We start from the raw sequence: 16,907 nt of genomic DNA on the forward strand, positions 1-16,907 counted from the left end.
CTGCATCCTCTCGCCAGCAGCAGCGAGACCCCCGGCTGCCGCAGAACCTTCTCCCCACTCACCCATATTTTATTTTCTCGCGGAGGGACGAGGCCCGTGGAGCCGGGGACGCGGCATGGCCTTCAACCTGCGCGTCCCGCGGATCCCCTTCGGGGCTGCGGGTGGCCGAGCCCCCGGAGCCGCGGGGCACAGCCCGGCCCTGCGGGGGATGCGGGGGCAGCGCTCACCTGGGCGCCGGCACCCCCGGGGCTGCTGCGCCTCTCCGCACCCTGACCGAGCCTCGTCTTTTGATTTACAGCCATTCCTAAAGGCTCCCAGCCCGGCCGGGAGCCACAAAGCGAGCGAGAACCATTCCCGGCTCCGGTTCAGCTCCGCTGCCCCGGTACCTGCCGCTCTCCCGGTGTGAGTGGAACTGAAATGGCCGAGAATTCCGCTCCCACCCCAGCGCACACGCGTTCGCCCCCTTTCCCAGGCAGGTAATAGAGCCGAATTCCCAGCGGAGCCTCACATCTGCTTAAAATATTGTCCAATGAAATGAAATTCTACAGCACAGCGTGTTTTTAAAGCCCCGCGTCCCGCTGCCTCGCGCGGCTCGGCGGCCGCGTACCGGGGCCGTGCGGGCTTTCCCAGCACCCGCAGCTGCTCCCGGGGCTGGAGCATCCAGGAAAGCGAGCTGGGAAGGGACCTGCGGGGTCCCGTGCGGTGCAAGAAGTTGTTGCTACCTTGCAGGGGAAAATACAGCGAGATCCCTACACTCGTGTCCGTGTTTAATCTGTTTCGCAAATAAATACTCCTGGGATATTGAAACCTTAGCTCTGGGCTACTGTTTTGAACTGTGTTCCCAAAAAATCCTCGGCTGAAACCCCATAAACCGTTGGGCCTTGTATTGTATTAAACACCTGATTTTAATCAGGGCTCAGCCCCCGAGCAGGCGCTTCCAGGCGTGATCGCGGCCACTCCGCGGCCGCGGCCGCAGCTCCGGCCGCCGGGAAGGGCTCGCTCCCGGCCGCGGAACTCCCAGCTCTTCCCCGAGCTCTTGAGATATCCAGGCACCGAAATCCTTTTAGCCCTTAAGCTGCAGGAGCTCGCTGAGAGCTCACGGGGGGAGCGTGGAGGGTCGCAGCCGCGCTCAAACGCGGCCGGATCCGCATCGCACCCACCGGCGCGCATCTGCAAGAACCCGGGGCCTCTTCAAGAAGTAAAAAGAAAGAGAAGGAAAGGGTAAAAAAAAAGGGGGAAAAAAAGGAAAATAAAAGTAAAAGTGAAATATTCCGCCTTATTTAACCATTCAACTTCGCTTTTCCAGCCAAGAGAGCACTGAAAATTACTCCTCGCTTTAACAATCTAAACCAGTAAGTGACGACTTTTTAAAAAGTTGTTATTTGAACGGGGACGCTTAAAACGAGTGTTTATTGAAAAAAAAATAAAATAAAATAAAATCCCAGGATTAATTCAAAGAACTTCCCGAATGACGCCCCGGCGATGGGGTGACAATGTTGACCACGTAAAGAGTGACCCATCCTGCCCTGAGCAGCGCTGGCGCCCGCAGAGCCCAGGGAGGTGTTCGGGGGGTACACGAACACGATTTGGGGACAGGGGGACCTTCCTGGAGCGCCATGGAAAATGTCGCGACACCAAGGTAAATCGCTGGGCCTGGGGCTGCTGCGTGGCGGCCGCAAAACAGGAACGGCGGCCGGAGCTCGGGGCCGGCGACAAACGCGGCGACAAAGAGACTTTGTGAGGAAAACTGGCCCGAGGAGCAGCGCTGGGTTTGGAGAGCGGGGTCCCCCCGGAACGGGGGTGTCCTCCCCGGGAAGGGGCGACTGCGGCTCATCCCGGGGGCCGGGACCAGCCCTGCCCGCTGACCTTGGCGGCGTGAAAAGGGTCCGAAAGAACGAACTTGAATGACAAAATCAACCTCGGAGCCCACGTGTGGGAGCGCTGCGAGCGCCCGTGACCCCTCGGCAGCCCCGGGAAGAAGCTGAACCCAAAAGGGTTTGCAGGGGGGGCTGCCCCCCATCACCTGCGGGGATCCCCTCACCTGGGGGGATCCCCCCGCCCCGAGCCCGGCTCTGAGCGGCCCCAGGTCCCCCCGGGGGGCTCCCGTGGAAACCCACGCGAGCGAACCGGAGCGGGCGCCGCTGCTCGCCGGACCCTCCTCCGAGAGCTACGAGCAGAGTTTCCAGCGGGGCACAGACTGCGCTGGAACTCCAGCTCCAGACATTTCGCACAGAGGCAGAGCGAAACAGAAACTAAATAATAGTAATAGTAGTAATAGTAATAGTAGTAATAATAGTAATAATAATAATAATAATAATAGTAATAGCAGAGAAGGACGGACAGGCTGCCCCGGCTCCGGGATCCTGCTCTGCCACCGAACCTAACAGGGAATCACCGAGGAGCCATCCCGAGCCTTTGCAGCGGGACTCTGCGGGAGCGGGGTCAGAGAGGACCCGCTTTTCCCTGCAAAAGCCGCATTCTCCTGCTCGGAAAATCCAGTCTGAAAAGGACTCGAAAGAAAGAACGAACGGGAGAGGGTCCGCTGGAAGACGGAGGGAAAAAGCTGCGCGAGACTTACGAGCTGCAATTCCACCCCCAAGTAAATTTTAAAAAATTAAAAATTAAAGACACTCCCCCACACTCCCCTCCCCCAGACCTTCTTAACCCCCAGCTGGGACACCCGAGCTGCCTTCAGGATCTTCCCTCTGGACCTGCGACTCCAAAGCCCCTCACTGAGAGCGGATCCATTTTTGCTACAAATTCTCTTCCTTCCCTCTCCTCGATAATTGTTCCCGAGACCAGAAGGGTTTCTCCCACACCCCCCCCGCCGTCTCTGCCTGTCTCTCTCCCCCCTCTCTCCAGCGCTCCGTCTCTCCGCTCCCGCCGGCAGATGCCAAACGCAGACCTCTAGCGCCCACTATTTCAGGACCCGGGAATATTATTTCACAAGACTTGGAACGACTCAATAAAAAAAAAAAAAAAAAAAAAAAAAAAAAAAAAAAAAAGTTGCTCGCTATCCCCTTTCGTCAACTTCCAGCTAACTTTCGCTTTTCTCCCCCGGCCCCGCACCGCCCGCCGCCCGCCCGCCGCGCCCGCTGTAGCGCGGAGCGGCGCGGGGCAGCGCGGAGCGGCGCGGGGCAGCGCGGGGGACCCGCGCCCAGGGGCGGGCGGGCGGCGGGGCTGCGACCGCCGCGGGGAGGGCGAGAGGGGCTCAGCCCCGCGCAGCCCCCGGCCCGGCTCCGTGCCCCCGGCCCCGCCGCCGGTACGCGGAAGAAGGGAGAGAAAGGACCTACTTTTGGGCAGTTTTCTCGCCCTCGCCTTGGATCTCATCGTGTCGGCGTGTGGATTCCTCTCCTCCTCCTTGAGCCCAGAAGCAGCTACACACTATCTTCATCTCCCCAGCATTGTCAGTTTGGACACCTTCGCACATGCGCACAGAGCATTCAATCTGACACCCTCACCAGGGCCAAAAAAACTTTCCAATGTATTCATCATCATCGGGCTGGTTTGGTCCTTTTTTTTTTTTCCCTTTTTTTTTTTTTTTTTTGTCCTATCCTCTTCCTCAGACCACTTATCTCTGCCCCCTCCTCTCTGCCGGCACCATCACAGCCTTCCCCTGATCTGCCCCTTTAAGAAAAATCAGCCCTCTCCGCTCCTAACCCTCCGCACACTGACCTTACACACTGGACAATATTTAAGGATCAAGGTGCCATCCTATAAAGAGGTGATTATTATTATATTATTATTATTACTACTAAATAGCAATGCTCTAGAGAAAGTTTATTAGCAGTTGTCATCTTGTAAACGTTCCTAGTTTAGACATGCTTTTGTTTTTAATCTGAAAAATATTTATTTACGTAACTTTTTAACCAGTGTCTGTCTTTATTTTCTTCTCTTTTTTTTAACCCTTTTTTTTTTTTTCCTTTCTCACCCTCTTCGGCTCAGGGGGGGTTGCCTAACTTTAAAAAATAATAACTTTTAAAATAACAGAACTCGCGCTGTTGTGTTTTGTCGGTATTTCTCGGGTTTCTACCAGAATTTTTTCCGGCGTTCGGCAGCTTCGCTCCTCGTTCCCGGCTCGGGTTGTCGGTGTTCGCGGGGGTTTTACCCTCGGTTCGGCGCGGCAGCCCCGCCGGGAGGGCCCCGGGCCCCGCACCCCGCGGGCAGCGGCCGTCGGGAGGGGTCGGGGAGGGAGGGCGGCCGCTCTGCTCTGCCTTTCAGGTGGAAGGCAGCGCGCTGGGGCAGCGCTCCCCAGGGACGGGGGAAGCCGCCAGACACCTGAGGACAGGGGGGAGAGGAAGGACAGACACCCCCGGAGCGCCGGGGAGCCCCCCAGGACCTGGCCGCCCCCCCCGAGCGGAGGTAGCGAGCGCTCGGGCAGAGCCGCTTTGAAGAGAGGAGCGAAGTGTAAATAGCCGGTGATTGATGTGCTGGCTTTGACTGCGGAGAAAGCACTATTTTAATTCAAGTGGCCAGGTCAGATGGTCACGGATGAAGGTTGAAAGGTAGGATTTAATGAGATTAATATGGAGAGAGGGAGAAACGCGCTTCGTCTTAAACATTCCATAAAACAATGGGGTGAGGGCAGCGCGGCGCTCCGCGCTGGAGGTGCGGACCCATCCCGGGGAGCCCTCGCACCGAAGGGCACCGCAAAAACAAAGCAAAACTTGTGTGGGTGCGTCAGGTCCCTGCTGGAAGCCATTCCGCCAGCTGCACTCCTGCCCTGCAGGTGGAACTGGGGAGGGGGGGAATATTCCTGCTAATTACCGGTTTTCCCCTCCTCAATAAACTCTTTAATTGCAAATGGGAGCAGGGGCCTTTCAGATGCTACCGAGGAGCCGGCGTTCGAGGGAAGGGTGGGGGAGCAGGAGGCCAAATAAAATAAATCCGTTTGAAGGGAACTCGTGGCCACGTGTCGCCTAAAATGCCGAGAGGTGCCTGTGAATTCCTGCCTCGAGGACGCCGTTCCACGGCGCGCCGGGCACCCCGAGGTTGGAAAAACAAGCTCTTCCCAGCCTCACCGGTGAAACAGGAGCTCGAGTGTTTCCAACTCATTGAAATATTTCTTCCAGCCATCCTGGACGCTCGCTGTCCCCGCGTCCCCCACCGAGCTGCTCCCGGGACGGGCGGATTTCAGTTTGAAAGCGTCGTCCCGTGTTATTTCTCGCTGTTATTGCAGCGGTCTTCTGGCAGAAGACCGGATAGAGCCGGGAAAGCCGCGGCTGGCGAGGGGAGGATGCCCCGGTCGCAGCCTCTCCGTCCCCGAGTCGGGGAACGAAGGTCACGGAGGGCCCGGAGCACCGGGCCGGCACCGCGGCCGTGCCCCCCGCAGCCCGAGCCCCGCACAGCCCCGGCTTTTGTTTTCTTGCCAAAACCCTCTGCATCCCCAGCATCCAGATTCCCCCAGGAATCAGCTCCTGCGGGGCGCAGCCGCGCTCCAGCGGAGCCGCTCGGGGATATCTGGGGAGAGACAAAACGCTTTTGGGGTTGCACGGTTGGGGGGAACTTGAGGGGTATCGACCACGGTTTAGGTGATGCTTCTGCAAACGAAGCCCCCGAGAAGCGATCGAAAGGCGCCGAGCTGGGGCTGCCCCGGTTGTCCCCGGCACCTCGGGTCTGCCCGTGCCGCCTCCCCGGCTCCGGCCGCCTTCCTGCCGGGCCGAGGCGGCAGCGGCCGGGCTGGAGCGGGGCTCCCGCAGCCACCGGCGGGCACGGAGCGGGGCGGTAAGGCCGGGCTGCGCCGCTTTGCCAGCCCAGGAAAGGGGGAGAAAGGGGAGGAAAAAAATCCCCTAAAATTAAAAAAATGATGGAAAGAGGGTGGGGGAAAAAAAGAAAGAGAGAGAGAGAACGAATTTTGAAGGGCCGGTGCCGAGGTGTGCTGGCCGCGGGCTGTGATGCGTGTGGGAAAGGACACGGTGCCGTCCCCGACACGAGTGGGATCCCTTCCCGCAGCGGGCACGGGTGGGGGGTTGCGGTTCCGCCCCCGGGAGCGGGCCCCGTCTCCCCAGCTCGCTCTAAGCCCAAACAGCTCGGGGAGCGGCAGGGCTGGCGGCGAGGGCAGGGGCCCGGGAGCTCCGGGGACAGCGCGTCCCCGGCACACGCTCCTGTTCCCACCGAGGCTTCTGCCTGGCTCCACACGTGCCTCGCTGCATCCCGGCACTGAGCCCCCCGTGGAAGGAGAGGGGCTCCTGGGCTCAGCAAAGCCCCGGAGCGAGGTGTGCGGCCCGGGCAGGGAGAGCCTCGCAGCCCCCCCCGGGATCCCCGAAGCCCCCCCCCGTCCCTCCGGGCGAGCATCCCGCGGCGGCCACCGGCTTTTGCAGCCTGCACCTGTTTGAGTGAGTGTCGCTTCCACGGGGAACGGCAAATTAATGACCGTGGAGGAAGGGAGAAGAGCCAGGAAGCTTCTCGGCGCTCCCGGGTCAAGCCGGGTGGCTGCCAATGAGCCGGCTCAGGGAGCCGGGGCCCTGCCCGGCCCGGAGCCACGCGTGCTCCGCCACTTCCCCAGGAACTCTGCCCACGGCCAGCCTGGGGCACCCCGGGGACGGCTGAAGGGGAAAACCACTCCACCGGAGGCGGCCGATTTTCCACAGAGACTTAACAACCGTCTCCTGCAGGGAAAGAAGCAGCCAAGTCCCTCTGCACCGCGCGTGCCAGGGGCCCGCGGGGCTGCCAGGGCGGCAGGGCATGGCCGGGCCGAGGGGTTTCTGTGGGGTCTGGGGGCACAGGGAAGCGGGCGGTGCGAAATGAGCCTGTTCGGGGTCGATCCCCTCCGCCCTCGCTCCTCTTTGCGCCTCCATGCTCGCCCCGCTAATTGAGATCTCAGCGCGCAGCCCCCGCGGCGTGGGGGGCTCCCCGCAGCTCTGGGGAGGGGGCGCTGGAGCGGCAGGAATTTACGGGTGGGTTCCTTGGCATCTCCAGCACGAGCCATGTGTTCCCAGGTGTTTTACAAGGCGGGCTTGGAACACACGCTCCAGGTGAAGCGCTGCGTGGGAGCTGCCCGGCTTCACTCCCTGCGTGGCCCCTCCCGGGAGCCCCGGGCTCGGGTGGGCACCCACGGGGGCACGGCAGAGGGGAAAGGCGCTGGGCGAGCTGTTTTGCACAAGTATTTTTAAGCGGTAAAGAAGATTAAAATGGTTGAGCTGGTCCAGCTCGTCCGGGCGCTGCCGCACGCCCCGAGTCACCCCTTGGCGAGGATTTTCGCATAAATCACTCCTTGTTTCTGCGCGCGGTTGCGGCGGGATTAAACCGGGAATTAATATTTGAAACTACGCAAGAGCCCGGCGGCACAGGACGGGACTGCGCTCCGCGGGGGTCAGCGAGCCCCGCGCGGATCAGGCGCTGAGAATGTCACACGCTTCCCTAGGGATTTTCCCTCCTAATCTGCCGCTAATTAGCGGCGGGAGCGCACCCACGGGGTGATGCGGGGCTGCCTCGCACCCACGCAATGGAGCAGCGCGCCTCGCATCCCCCGCTGCCAAGGAATTCCAACACCTCCGGGACGCGCCCCCGAGTCCCGGTCCCTGCGAGGAGCCGGCGCAAGGGGGCGGATAAGGACAGCCGGGAGCCCCGGGCCACCCCCGGGGCTGCGGGGACAACGGCGGGCCCGGGGGGAGTCCCCGCCGAGCATCCTTCGCCCCGGGCCAGCGGCGGGGGGCAGCTCGCGTTGCCAGCAGCAGCTCTGCCGGCGGCCGGGGCGAGGCGAAAAACATGAAAATACCAAAAATCAAACTCTCCAAAGGTGCCCTCGGTCCACCCCCCTCCCCCCCGTGCTGTGAGGAGGTGGCGAGACGCCGGCAGGGTCCTCCCCCCGGTGCCGGTGCCACCCGGAGCCGCTCGGGGTGGCTCAGAGCTGCTCTGCACGCAGGTAGAGGGTGATGGAGCTCAGTGCGGGTGTCACATCCTCCACCCCGCCAGACCCTTTCCTGAAGTGACCTATTTACGCTCTCATTGGTTTAAATTAATTTTTTTACCCGAAAACCTTTGAGAAGCGGGGGAACAAGCACCAGTGAGAAAGGCAGGAATGGCTGCATTTTGTACAGGGGAAAAAAAAAATAAAGAAATTAAGTCACTCTTGCTGGTCCCCTCAGAGATGAAATACAGGGGGAAAGGTCGATATCGCTGCATAACCTGTGCCTGCACGTCACTGTCCTGCACCTCTCTTCCCTGGTATTCCAGCTGCACTGAAACCCGTCTGTGCATCAAAATGAGGTTATCAGCCTATTTTTTTTCTTTCTTCTTAATTCTAGAAGAAAACACTGGCTCCCCCGGCCATGAAAAAACACCGTGTAAATTGCCATTTCAGATTTTTCAAAAAACATGTTCAGCTCTAAGAATTCCTCCGAATTCGTTACACTCCACCACGCGAGGCTGCGCCTTGCTGGTCCCGGCGAAGGTAAAAATTCACGTCCTAAAATAAGAAGTCGTAAAAAAAAAAAAAAAAAAGGAAAAGAAAAAGAAAAGCACCATTTACATTTGAATATCTAACTTGAACATGATTATAATTACAATCGTCAGACATCGAGCAGTGTTGTCTCCCATGAACAGACAGTTTTGGGGATGTAAACACAGCAGTTTTAATCGTGACGGTCTCTGGGAATGAAGGGAAATTAAGGAGTTACAGCAATTTTTTTAGACGTTTGATCAAAATATTTTTGCTCGGAGACTGCTTGCCAAATGAAAGCAAAATGGGAACGATGGGCGCTGTAATTCCGCAGAGTTTCGTCATGGAAAGAGCCCAAGCCCCCGGTCTCTCAGGGCAGTGGGTTCTCCTTCCCCCGGGGCTTTTTTGGGGAGGTTCTCTCCCGCGGGAAGTGGCCCTGGGAAACAGGTATCGGGGACGCAGTTTTCGATCAAGCATTTTCCAGCCGAAAAGCCGAATTCTGAAGGCACCACAACGATCGGCGTCGCCTTTTCCCTCGGAATTAACACAACTCCCCCCGATTCAAAGCTCGCAGGCAGCTGCAGGACGCGGCGGGGCCGGGGTGCGTTCCCCGTCCCGCAGCCCCGCTCCTGGGGTTCCCTTGGCCGCCGGGACCCCCCGCTCCTCCCCGGCAGCCCCGAGCCAGGCCCGCAACCCCGCGCGGGCTCCGGCCAGGGAGGGATTTGCTTTAATTAAATCTTGTGGGGGTGGCAAGGGGTGAACCCCAAAACGCCTTTTGCTGCCCTGCCAGAATTCGGAGCTTTCTCCGCTCGTCCCCGCAGAGCTCTGCTGGTCACTCCCCTCCCCTGGGGCTCCCCGAACTCCGACGGGGACCCCGATGGAGCCCTCGGGAGGCGTCCCCTCGCTGCCCCCTCCTTCCGCTGCCCCTGGCTGTGTGGGACGGAGGGTCACCCCCCAAGAGCAGCTCGGTGTGGGCCCAGGGGACACCCAAGGAGGCCTCTGCTACCCTCGGGGACCGCGACAGAGGCGCGGAGTCCCCGCTGTGAAGGAGCCGCGGAGCCCCCGCGGGTTCTGCGCCTGCTTTACTTGCGCTTCCCCGCTCAGGACGGCAGCGGAGGGGCTGCCTGGATAATTATTAGCTATTAATTGAGTTCAAGACCTTTTATGGCGATGGGAAATGAGGAGCCCGACCACTGATCCCAAGGAGGTGCTGAGCGCAGCCAAGAGCCGCGGACGCGCCATCCAGGGCTGGCGAGGCCCGGCCTGACACCGAGTCCCGGGGGCGGGGGGGAAAAGGGGCGACAAGAATTCATGAGGTGAAAATTATAGAAACTTTAGACCGAGGGATTTATTTACGAGACACCTTTGGGAGCTGCCGCGGGGAGCGGGGGGAGACGGGCGATGCCCGACGGGGCGGGCCGGGGGCTGCGCCGGGGTCCCCGGGCAAGGTGAGGAGCGCGGCCCGGCCTCCCCCCGGACCCCCAGCGAGCAGCGGGGCTGCTCCTGCCGATCCCGTTTCCTTATCTTTCCTCGCTTCCACCTTCCAATTAAACTTCCCCAAATTGCCAAAAGGCTGATTTGCATGCAAGGGACCCCGCTCAAAGATGCTAACTTATTGTCTCCTCCCAGAACTTAACATTTCTCTCTTCAGTTCCCACTTGAAAGAAGTTTTAGAACAGTATTCAAAGACTGTCCAAACGAACAAAACCTTCCCCTTCGCTCGGGAGAGAAATCCGGTGTATTCAATACGAGGGCATATTCTCAGAAGTTTGCAGATTTGGGTTTAAAGGCGGTATTGTTCGTGCCTTTTTCCTGAAGCTTCTTTATATTTTTTTTTTTTTCCCCTCAGACCACGGCTCACATGCCTGCAAAGGATTATTAAAATAAAACATCATAGAGCATTTTTCCTCCTATTTTTTTTTTCCTTCTTCACTGTTTAGAATTACTCTTCTGGAGGAGCTTTCCAAGCATCCCCCCCCACCCCGCAAGTCATAATTAAGAACACTTTTTTTTTTTTCCTTCTAACAAACAGCAAAATTAAAGAATCAAACCCTTCCCCGAATGCTCCTTTTTCTTTAAAAACTATCAGCGTTCTAAAATCGGAAACATTTATCTGTTCCCAGAACACCTGAAAACATTCTCGGGGCTGGACAGACGCTGTTCTTCCACAGCTGAACAAATTAAAGCGGCGAGATTTTGATACCAGAAGCATCTGTGAGAACATAAAATAACCGCAACCCTAAATTCTTACTGGGTTTGGAAAAAAAAAAAAAACCAACAAAAAAACCTGTTTACAAGGCGCCGGGATCTCTGCGTTCAAACACCCCCATACACACACACAGAGTTTTCTTTTTAGGATTAAAAGATGATGATCCAACGGGCTGAGGATGTAAAACTCCTCTGGGGAATGCGATAAACTGCAAAAAGCCAGTGGCAACTCATTCCTGATTAACTCCTTTTTATAAAGGGGCGGAATGGAAGCGAACAGGGACCCGACGGGACACGCACATATTTTATTCATTTAATACAAAGCAGCTTTAAAAAAAAAAAAAAATCTTTAAAAAGGCAGTTCAGAGCATAACTCACGAGCCGGGGGGGGAAGGCAAAAACCTGATGGGGTGTGAGGTGATGTCGCCGTCATCCCTCGCTCCCGAGGGAGCGGGGAACGCACCGGGCAGCGGGAGGGACGCGCTCCCCAGGCTGCGGCAGCGCTGCCCGGGCGGGGGGACCGGCCCGACCCCCCCGGGACCCCCGCTCCGAGCCACGGGGGGACAGCCCCGATGCTGGGGACCCCCCCTAGCCCCCCGGCAGGACTCTCCCCGCTGACCTTAAAGGAGGAATCAATGAAATCGTGTAAGTGCAGAGAGCACAAAGAGCTCCTGTGCTCGGCTCTGCAGATCATAACCAGAGATGGGAAAGTATTTACGGGACTCTCGGAGTGACTGGTCCATCACTACCGAAAAAAATAATATTTTTAACCGCAGGGAACCAAGAGTTCATGTAGATTTACAAACGAGGGCTTGCTGGAGAAAGTAACTGTAAGAACATGTGTTAAAAACGCAGCAGAAAGAATTCCATCGATTTCCATGAGATGTGGATCGCATCCAGGAAGAATGAGTCAACTTCATTCCTTGGGCAGAGCTCGCCAAACTGAGGAGAATTCCACCAGGCAAGCCTTTGGATCACCTTGTGTTCCCCCTTTCCGTGTGCTGCTGTCCCACCCATAACCTGTCAGGTGTGGTTGTGGGTTAGAACGAGGTGGGAATTCTTTTAAAAACGGCTTTTAATCCCCGGGAAATAATGTTCGGAGAAATAAATTCTCCCCCCGATGTGGCATCAGCTGCAGATAACTGCTGAGCCAGAAAGACTCTCACACACAGGACACCACCATCCAGGGCAGGACAGGAGAGCTCAGAGCTCAAGGAAGGCGAAAGACAAAATTTACACATCACAGGGATCCATTCCCGTGTTCTGGCTGCTAAACCCCGTTTCTCCTTTCCCCACAATTCCAGTGTTGAACTGAGCAAGGTTTTGGCTTCATTTCCACGGAGGAGGTTGAAAACTCTTGAAGCCACTGCAGTGCTTCCTCCCCAGCCCCATCCCCCAGGGCAGGGGGACCCTGTTCACCCCCCAGGAACGAGCAGAAGCTTTAATTGAGAGAGAAACCTTTCCCCACTCGCAAATGCACATTTATCGTGGTTTCTTTTTACAGGTGGAAGGACAAACTACTCGTTCTTCTCAGAGATTTGGGTTGAAACAGCAACAGCCAAACACTGCCAGAGTTCTGCTCTTTGCATCCAGACACCCCGAGATTCACACACACTCTCCCATCCTTCTGTTAATTAAAGAGCTCATCAAACCTTTAGCAGGGAGCTCATCAGGCTTCCCTCACCTTGCTGGTGGCTTCTTAGCCCACAGATTGGCCAAACAAGAGCTTGTGGCAGCCCCACAGGGACACCACGGTTTTGTTGTGAGGTGCAGCCCCTGATAAGCTCATCAATGAATAGTTAAAAACCGAGCTCCAAAAGCGTGGTTAGAAAATGAAATGCAAATATATACAAAATAGCCCATGATTCCTGTGAGTATAAATGCCTGTCTACCTCATGACTGCTATTTTCCAGCCAGCTTTCCAAGCAGAGCAGGCCTTGCACTCCTGTATCTACAATTGTGCCATTTATAAGCCAGGAGCCCACCTCGCCCAAGCGCTGGTTCCTGCAGTGACTCATGTTCCACTGGGTTCATTCCTGGGAAGACTTGTGCTGAAACAGAGGAAAGAGCAGAACCTTTGGGGGAGGAATGGGTGTGAAAGCACCAGACACTCACTATTCCTCCTCCTCCTCAAAAAGCCTGAAAGCAGCGGTTTACATCCTGTGTGAGAGAAAGGCCTTTCTAACTGGCATTAAAAAGAAAATGTTACAGAAGTCTGGATGAATAATTCTGGCTCAGGTTGCCCAGAGAAGCTGTGGATGCCCCATCCCTGGAAGTGTCCAAGGCCAGGTTGGATGGAGCTCTGAGCAGCCTGGGGTAGTGGAAGGTGCCCCTGCCCTGCTCATGGAATGAGATGAGCTTTAAGAACCCTTCCAACCCCAATCAGTGTGGGATTCTGTGATAGTAGAAGGGAATAAAGTTTCTGAATGAAGGATGAGGTGATTTATAAAAAAGCAGCACGGCAAGCTGCAAACTCGAAGCCATTTGACAGGAAGGGACATCTTGTTTTCTCAGGCCTTCCCCAGAACTGTGTTTCATTCATTTACTGTGCCCAAGTTGCCCGCTCTGCTGCTGGAAGGGCAACCTCCAGCCTCCCCAGAATACAGCAGTAAAACATGTTCTAGGTGTGAGTAGGTGGCTTTTACCCCCTCTGCAATGACAAAGCTGTGCAGGACGCCTGGGCAGAGCTCCTGCTTGGAGAGCAAACCCCCTTTGAACAGCAGAGAGGGCCCAGGCAGGCACCTCCCACCCACACAACCTCATCTGTCCTGACAGACACCTCCAGACCTCCTCCTGTTCTCATTCTGGATCCTTCCAGTGCCCTGGCACACATCAGGAGTTGCTTCATGGCCACTCAGCTGCAGCTTTGCTCCCTTGGTACGAGTGAGATGGGGAAATGGTTTCATTTCTCTGAATTATAAAGTTAAATAGAGCGAACTGAGAAGCTCCTTGAAAAATAATGGAGTGAGATCATCCATACAACGATTTAAATTCTTTAAGGGAGCTTCTCTGCCTGACCTGGAGCCGCTCTGGCAGTCAGACCCCCACCACAGAGGCTGGAGCCCTGTCCCAGCGGTGGCTGCAGCTCCCCACCCCCCCCATTTCCACAGCCAGACCAGGTTTCCTTCCCAGCTCCACCCCAGGTTTCCCAGAGCAGAGTCTCAGATGTCTCATTCCATAAAGCCGTGGATTCCTCCATAAATGGCTCCAATAAAAGCAGCCCTTGCATTCAGCATCTGCCCATGCACAGAAGCCCAGGCTGGTTTGGGTTGGGAGGGACCTTAAATCCCATCCCATCCCATCCCATCCCATCCCATCCCATCCCATCCCATCCCACCCCCTGCCGTGGGCAGGGACACCTCCCACTATGCCAGGATGCTCCAAGCCCCATCCAGCCTGGCCTTGGACACTTCCAGCTGCTCGGGGGCATTATAAGGGACAGCACTCCTTCATATGGGGAACATTTTTTCTGTAAAATCACTACTAAAAGCTTTTTAACTCCTCTCTCAAGCAACCCAGAATGTGACTCGATTACAGAGCATGAAAGGACTGGACATTTGGAAGGGAAGTTGAGTCGTAATCAGTGATTTTGTCCCAAAGTTCAGTGGAGGGAACCATCCAGGCTGTGAAACATTTGATTCTGAAGTGTGTCAGCCACCAAATATGGGCTGGGAGGGCACAACAAGGGCTGCAGAACGACTGGGAAGTACTAAAATGGAAAAATGTCAAAATTTCAGCAAGGGAATGAGCAGCCATTGTCCCCAGTTTATTTTTTAAGCAGTTGAGAGTTGCAGCTCGTTTTGAGCTGACACTGAGCTCTGTGAAAGGCCTGCCAGCAAAGCAGGTGAGAGTTCTGCTCAATAACTACCTTATCCTTTAATTTTTACTGCTGGACCTGGTTATCACCACCCACCTTCACCAGGAAATGGAAAAACATCACTTTAAACAAGGACACCCAAAATTCTGCATTTAACTGTGAATAAATAGAAATCAATGTGTTGGCAGTGTTGTCATTCACCAAAAAACCAAATTAAACATTTTCCCCTCCCATGAAACACAAACTGACATGAAATTGTTCATTTTATCACTCAGATTTCTGGAAAGCCAAAATTCTGACCACGTCTCCATTTACCCATTTTCTCACTGCTCCTACAAGCAGACATTCCACAAGGAAATTCTGGATGCTTCCAGATTAATAAAACTCCCAAATTTATCACACATCTGGTACAGATCTCTGGGAAATACAGCCTTAGGTGTATGAACTGTCCCAAACTCACAGAAGTAAGAGATGATCTATTAAAGAATTACCAAAACCCAGCTCACGTCACCCAAGAGCAGAATCACAACTCATTAAATTATTCAGTGGGTAAGTCCAGGATTTTTCTGTCCCTCATTCAAGTGGCTGCATTTTAGCAAAGGGGGAAAAAAAATCTCAATAAAAGAATTTTGTTCTGGTAGGATGAGAAAAATGCTAACCATGTTTTTATGGGAGAAACAGAGATAGAGCACTGGCTTGAGCACTGAAAATCTCTCATGCCCTGATCTATAAATAAAACTGGTTGGGCTTTTCTTTTGTACTAAATTTAAAGGAAAGTCTTTTCCATGGAGAGTTTTCTTTAAAGCAAACTCTGCCCCAGAAGGACTTTAACGATGGTGTTTCCAACAAGCAGCATGAATGAATTAAACAATAAGTGCAGGCAGAGAGCAGCTGTGTGTTTCTTTAACAGAAGCAGATGAATGTGCAGCTCCAACACGGCTGGGTTCTCCAGAAAGGACAATTCCTCATGGTTCTCACCCAGTTTGCAACCAGTTTTCCTCCTCTCTGTGCTCCAGGACCTTGGCTCAGGTGCCATTTGCCCTCCAGCACCATAAAAAGCTTCCAAGTTGGCGCCGGTGGCCGTCAAGCAGAAATTCCAAATTTTGTTTCACGCACAAAATGAAATTATTCAGCTTTTCTGGGAGTTATCCACAGGGAAAGAGGGAGGGAAGGCACTTGGCTGTCCTTGGCAGCTCCATCAGCACCACAGAGCACCCAGAGCCTCTCTGCTCGTCTGGGCACAGCTCCTTCCCTTCCCCTCGAGGTAACCACTGTCATTCCTCAGGCTGGAAATCACCAAGGCCTCCGTCCTCTCCTCACAGAACTCTTCCAAGGTCCCACCTGTGACACTTTATTGTGCCATAAATTGAGTCTCTCCTGAGGGGAGAGGACTTGTTGAAAGTCCTCGCAAGGAGTTTAAAAGATAAAGCAAGACGTCTTCTTTAGTTTCAATGCTTCCAGATAGTTGTTTATTAAGTCTTATCAGAGAAACTGAGCCACTAGCGTGACCCAGGTACAGCATGGAAAGAAGTAAAGTAGGAGTGAGAGCGAGAAAGCCTGATTATCAAGATGTACACAGCCTTTTAAAGACATTTTAACCAATAGTTACTAAAAACATACATTATTTTTACTTTCTTACCAATTATTCAGTAACACGACTAGGAACTGCGGCATTTTCTATCCAATCAATCCAAACTACTTTTACTGCAGAATATGGAGTGGTAGAAGAAGGAGAAGAAGGTTTAGAGAACAACAACAATCCTCCATTTTGATATTTCTTACTCTTATCTATTTACTATAAAGAGAAGCCCAAAACCTCTAAATTTTTCACCCTGTGCCAATCTCACATCGTAGTCTATCACCTAATTCACACCACTGTATTTTCTAGTAGTTATCTAATTTTTTCCAAGGTTTAAAGCTATACCAGTGGTGTCCAGAGGGGTAAAAACCCTTAAAAAGAGGCAGAGAAATATTCTCGGCACTCTGGGTTCCTACACACCTGGAGCCACGAGTTCCAAAAGAACCCCCTCAGAGGGGCACCACCAGTGTCAGCAGCAGCCCATGGCACAAAGCCACCGGCACCGGCGCCGCTCGGGGCACGCTGGGGCACTACAGGAGAACCTGCTGTGCTTTCCAGTGTTTGCTCGTTAGCCTGGCACTAATTATTGCTGTCTGCTGTAGCATCAGCCATTAGTTATTGTCTCCTGACTTTTCAGACACTGTCACCTTCATTTCCTGACCAAACTGCTGCCCAAAACTGCTGCACAGGCACCACGTTTCACCCCAAACCCGACAGCGTTCCTGCAGTAACCCAGGTCTCCCAAACCCCTTCCTGTGTCAGTTCTGGAGTTCCACTCACTCCCACTTTTCCTTCGATTTCCTCCCAGCCTCGATGCTTCCTGCCCTTCACATTTTCTAGAAAAGAAATGGGCTTTCTCCTCCTTTCAAGGGCTGCACCTGCTGTTCCCTTCTCCCTCTGCGGAGATTTCTCCTGACGCGCAG

The 16,907-nt window shown here is 54.8% G+C and overlaps 1 protein-coding gene across 2 annotated transcripts in view; it reads right to left on the bottom strand.

Annotated features, from left to right (window-relative positions):
- Positions 1-3,442, bottom strand: part of PRDM16 (PR/SET domain 16) — a 290,701-nt gene extending 287,259 nt beyond the window's left edge. For both annotated transcript variants that reach the window (XM_039564043.1, XM_039564044.1), the window contains exon 1: positions 3,294-3,442. In XM_039564043.1, the coding sequence (XP_039419977.1) occupies positions 3,294-3,330 (37 nt within the window). In that variant the 5' untranslated portion in view covers positions 3,331-3,442. The remainder of the gene's footprint in view (positions 1-3,293) is intronic.
- Positions 3,443-16,907: the final 13,465 nt, after the last annotated feature.

This window comes from Corvus cornix, chromosome 21 (assembly GCF_000738735.6).
Source record: "Corvus cornix cornix isolate S_Up_H32 chromosome 21, ASM73873v5, whole genome shotgun sequence".
NCBI classification, from domain to species: Eukaryota; Metazoa; Chordata; class Aves; order Passeriformes; family Corvidae; genus Corvus; species Corvus cornix.